The sequence below is a fragment of the Engraulis encrasicolus genome, chromosome 5, assembly GCF_034702125.1.
Source record: "Engraulis encrasicolus isolate BLACKSEA-1 chromosome 5, IST_EnEncr_1.0, whole genome shotgun sequence".
In the NCBI taxonomy this organism is placed as follows: Eukaryota; Metazoa; Chordata; class Actinopteri; order Clupeiformes; family Engraulidae; genus Engraulis; species Engraulis encrasicolus.
This window is the reverse complement of record NC_085861.1, coordinates 55,340,512-55,345,511: the sequence shown is the minus strand read 5'-3', so window position 1 is coordinate 55,345,511 and position 5,000 is coordinate 55,340,512. Positions and strand designations below refer to the sequence as shown.

Below are 5,000 nucleotides of genomic sequence, written 5' to 3'. Positions count from 1 at the left end.
ACCTAAACACCTCTGTTATGATCACTGTCTGTATGATGAAATGACATGTAACATAACTACTTATGACAAAATATTTTATAACTACTTGCATATTTACCGTTTATAGATTAGTCATTTATGATAGTACATAAGACAAAATAGTTGGGTTTATTTTCAACATAGTTGGGTTTATTTTCTTATCCTTCGGCTCCACCGTCTGCAGTGGTCTGACCAAGGACAAGGCAAGAACAAACTTGTTTGGACTTACTGAGGACCAGCTAAGGCCGTCTCCATGGCGTCCGAGATTGGGTCCCAGTGGGACAGCTTCCTCAGGACCCCCCACCCTGCCTACCCCACCCCCAACCAACCCTAAATGCCTCCTCTGTTTTTCTGCTCCTCTCCTCCCCTGTTTGTGCAGTCCTGTGATGTCTTGTATGTGCTTATGTTTGCTGTGTTTTTTTTGGCTTATGCCTCAATGTTATACAGTAATACCACAATGTAATGCTGTACTGAGTCTACTTTTTGGTGTGCCGCCTTGCACGACAGCAAGGTACCTTCATTTCCCTTTGGAGATTAATAAAGTTTACTCTTCCTCTTTACTCTTATTTCAAGACACTTACCAGACTAGAAAGAGAATACAGCGCACAAGTGAATTTAAATGATTTCCCCCCAGCTTTTTTGCACTGTAACTTTCTATCTGAAATGGCTTGGTCAAATAGCCTGAAGCTTGTTGATGTTATACTCTTTGCTCGACACATTGCTCATGAATTTACGGGTTTTCTTGATGCCTGTGGCGGTACAAGATGTACCAAGGAAAAAACCCCACAGCATCATCAAGTCTGTCTTTTGGCGGCTTGGAGTGGACAAAGGTGTCGGCATGGACTAGAATGTCCCTAATGTTTCTCGACCTGGAATGGGTGAAAAATTCAACATTCGCCAAACACGCCAAAAGACAGACTTGATGATGCTGTGGGTTTTTTTCCTTGCCGCAACTGTAAATCTTGTACCACCACAGGCATCAAGAAAACCAGTAAATTCATGAGCAATGTGTCGGGCAAAGAGTATAACATCAACAAGTTCATCACTTGCAGTTCTTCTTCTGTTATCTATTTACTATCATGCCCCTGTGGCCTACAATACATCGGCAAGACCAACAGGCAACTGAGGGTATAGATAAATGAACACAGGAGCCCCATCTCCAGGAATGACCCAAAGTCACCCATTGCCAGATACTTCTCCACAGTATCACACAGAATGGCCCAACTGTAATTCATTGGGAGAAACCGAGCTATGGAATCCAAATTATTGCAATGCGAAGCCAAATGGATATTTTACATGCAAACATTGTCTCCCAAGGACCTCAATGAGGATTGGAACTTGACCTGTTTCTTATAATTGTTTCTTGCCTCTTTCAATCATGATTTTTGAAATGTAGACAGAGCATGATACAATAGTCAATACTGTTTTACAGTGATGGTAATTTAGCACATAATCTACTGTTTTTTAAACAAAATAATTGTTTATCATTGTCATCACTCCAAACAGCAACTGAATTACTCATCATTGAATATGTGTTCTGATTGGCTAATCTGTACTGATGGCCTCCTTGCTTCTGATGTCACTTCCTTTTTAAACCAATGTGAATGTTTGTTCTGTTTTCTTGCACTGAGGATGGGGTCACCCGAAACGTTTGCACTTTTGTAAATAGCACGGCATGTGTGAGATCATTAAAAACACACTATATTTGGGCATCTCTTCGGATTTTTTATTGAGTGCGAGCTTCAGACTTACTCTATATTCCAAGCCAACGCACCACCACACAACTAAAGCTACCTTGAAAGGTGCAGGCCCTCTTTTTGAATAAATTGGTCAAATAGCCCTAACATTGTTGTTAAAGGTGAACTGTGTAGGATGGTGGTCAAGGTAGGTATTGCAACTATGCTGCTCATTGAAACTGTGCTGTCTACTGCCAAATTGGATCTTTTCATGAATAGTTAATAAATAATAAATAATAATGGTGGTGGTGGTATTTATAAAAAAGGGTGGTATTTGTGAATGGGCAGCATGAATTCTGGAACCAAACGACTAAAAACATTACACAGGGCACCTTTAAGATGGTTGGCTGGTTGGTCAGCTCAAATTGATTGAAATTGGCCTATGCCCACTTTGCAATCCAACAAAAAAAAAGATAAGCCTTCCCCAGTGGGCAAAGACGGAGCAAAACGTATTCCGTTTATTTCCCTAAATGGGATCTGAGGATTGGGTTGGTCTGAATTGCATTAGCGTGGGCACACAAATTGGATTCGGGATCAGATTTCCGGGTTTCATCCATGAAATGTAATAGCTTCTAAAATCATGCCATCTTTGTTCCATTCACTGCATACATATTCTTACTCTCCGGAGATGGGAAATAAAAATGCATAAAAAGCAGGATTATGAGGTAGCACGGTCCAGGTGTTCAGTTTATTTGCATAGGCACTTTCTCAGGGTATTGTTCAGATACACCAGTCCAACACAAAGACTTTAATAAATATGGCAACTCATTAGTCATAGCCATAACAATTACATCCCAAATCCTCCATTATCAGCCAGTGAGCATGCATTGGCATTTAATTTGATGATGACATGAATGGTGATTAAGCAGGTATACTACAGTACACAGCACTCTCTCAAGACTGAAGGTAATAGCCTTGAAAATGCAGCCACCTGCACTAGATTTTACACATTCCACTCTATTGAGATAGTCAGGGGAACACTTTTATAATGGCTCTCAATTGAGTCAGAGCGAGAATGGTGGAAGAGAATACAGGATGGTGATCATGGCCAAGTCCAATGACTTACCCTTAGCCGTAAGCAGCTGGTCTAGAGATGAGTGATCAGAGCTCCTCATTCTCCTCACCATGTCTATTTAGTCTAATCTGAAGAAGCATTCTAGATGAATGGTGAAACAATCTTCACAAGTAGCAAAAAGAAGTCCAGTTGCCTACCATTTGATTTGTTTAACTAACACAACCTAGATATCCCCAATATAATGGAGACCAGGGACAGTTGCAACAGTGGAATGGCACAACATCTATTTTTTTCTCCTATTCGATACAAGTTAGTGTAATTATATTCATACTGTACAAAGATGGGGCATCCAACTAAGCATGTACAGTATGAATATAGTCAATCTAAGTTGTATCTGAACAAAAAGATGCTTCCATCATCCACTGTTGCAACGGTCCCCAGTCTCCCCTACTCACCATGGTCAGGAAGATACCAAACTCAGGGTTCATCTCCACGCTGTCTCCGTCAGTGAAGAGGAAGTTTTTCCGTCGCTCCTTCTTGCAGGTGAGAACAATGGCGATCTGCTGTGCCGCCACAGACAGCACGGGCAGGTCGATGCGGTTGAACTCGTCAAAGCAGCCCCACGACCCTGATTGGGCCAAACCTGGGACACAATTTGTGTTAATAATAAACATATTTTGTAAAAGAGCACTTCAATGGTTACTGTGTCCTTCCTTGCAAAGCACACTGGATCTATATACTGATAGGACGCCTTTTTGAAAATAAACCACTCACAAAGGCACACGCATATCACTGATTCTTGAGAAAGCGGCTAAAACATGTCTCTGCAATAAACTGCCAATTCTGTTGAAAATAAACTACATTTTCATGACCAAAATGAATCCAGGTAAAGACACAGGGGTCTGTTACATAAATGTACAGTCGTTTGAAATATTTAAGTGTAATTTTATTACTTTTCATGGCTATAAACCTGCCCACACCCTGTAAAAACAGCTGTCCCAAGGACAGACATCATCATTTCAATTGACTTAAAATGTAAAAATCACTGATATTATTGAATAATATCACCATGATGTGAAAGTCCATATTGAAGTGGTTCTGCAGATATGCACATAGTGCGTGTAAAGCAATATTTACTACTATTTTCTGATTGCTCAAAGTGTGTCCAGCATATTAGTCACCACCGTCAGATTTTTTAAAAAAAGACAATAAAATCAGGTATGCGCAAGGTCATTGTCATTACTTAGGACCCCTTTTCAAACCTTTAGATCTACTGAGTACTTCACCATCACTGAAGCTCCTGTAAGTTTACTAATTTCTCCTCAATTTGATCATTTGTTTGGACACTGGTACTGTCCCAACCATAAACTGTCAACACCGTCGGGGGTTTTAATAGTATTAATTGTTACATTAATGTTAATTATATATTACTTTTTCAGAAGCGTCATGAAGCCCCTAAGAAACAGAGCGAAAACGGAGTGGCTAATGTGAGCAAAAAATGCACAATATGTAAAAGAGTGGTTTTTTTGTCTCACACCGTCAGATGTCACCACCGTCAGATTTTGTTCCGCTCATCATCTTGTTCCATATTTTATTAAATTGTGCTGGTTAATGAAACATTACCAGACATGTTAGTAATAATTGTGACCCAAACTTATACTCCAGCCTCCACTGAGGTGCATTTGGAGGGTTTTTTGTCACAAAACCTGACGGTGGTGACATCTGATGTAGTTCACAAAAAAAACATGTGTTTACATGTTTTTGGACAAGTTTTAAGAATATGCTTCCAATAAGTATCTACAATTATGTTGAATTGTAAAAGTAATTCACTTAAATACAGTAAACTGTTTTTTTTACTTCTAATTCTGTCTGACGCTGGTGACAAAACCAAGAAAGAGCCCATTTTATGAAAAATGTAAAACATGGGAGTTTGGCCAATACATTCACTGCACAGCCAAGACCTTCATCTATGATAATATACCTCTATATTTTGGATTTGAACAACTTAAAACCTGTTTATGCCACATTTTCAATAATCTAGGCCTACTTCCTAGAGTTTCTAACAAATGAAGAAAAAACACATGCACAAACATACTGTGCACACACAAAAATAAAGTGTTTAAGCTAGATGTCATTGACTTGAGAGGGCTATTTATTTTGCTAAATGTAGGTAATAATTAGGTCACTTTCACCACCTTCAGATTACTGTCACCACTGTCAGTTCTTAAGTC

At 39.4% G+C, this 5,000-nt stretch overlaps 1 protein-coding gene across 1 annotated transcript in view; it reads right to left on the bottom strand.

The window, feature by feature from the left end:
* dnah5 (dynein, axonemal, heavy chain 5) overlaps positions 1-5,000 on the bottom strand; it is a 200,309-nt gene that overhangs the window by 133,653 nt on the left and 61,656 nt on the right. The window contains 1 exon segment of the mRNA XM_063199962.1: positions 3,225-3,412. Coding sequence (XP_063056032.1) covers positions 3,225-3,412 — 188 coding nt within the window.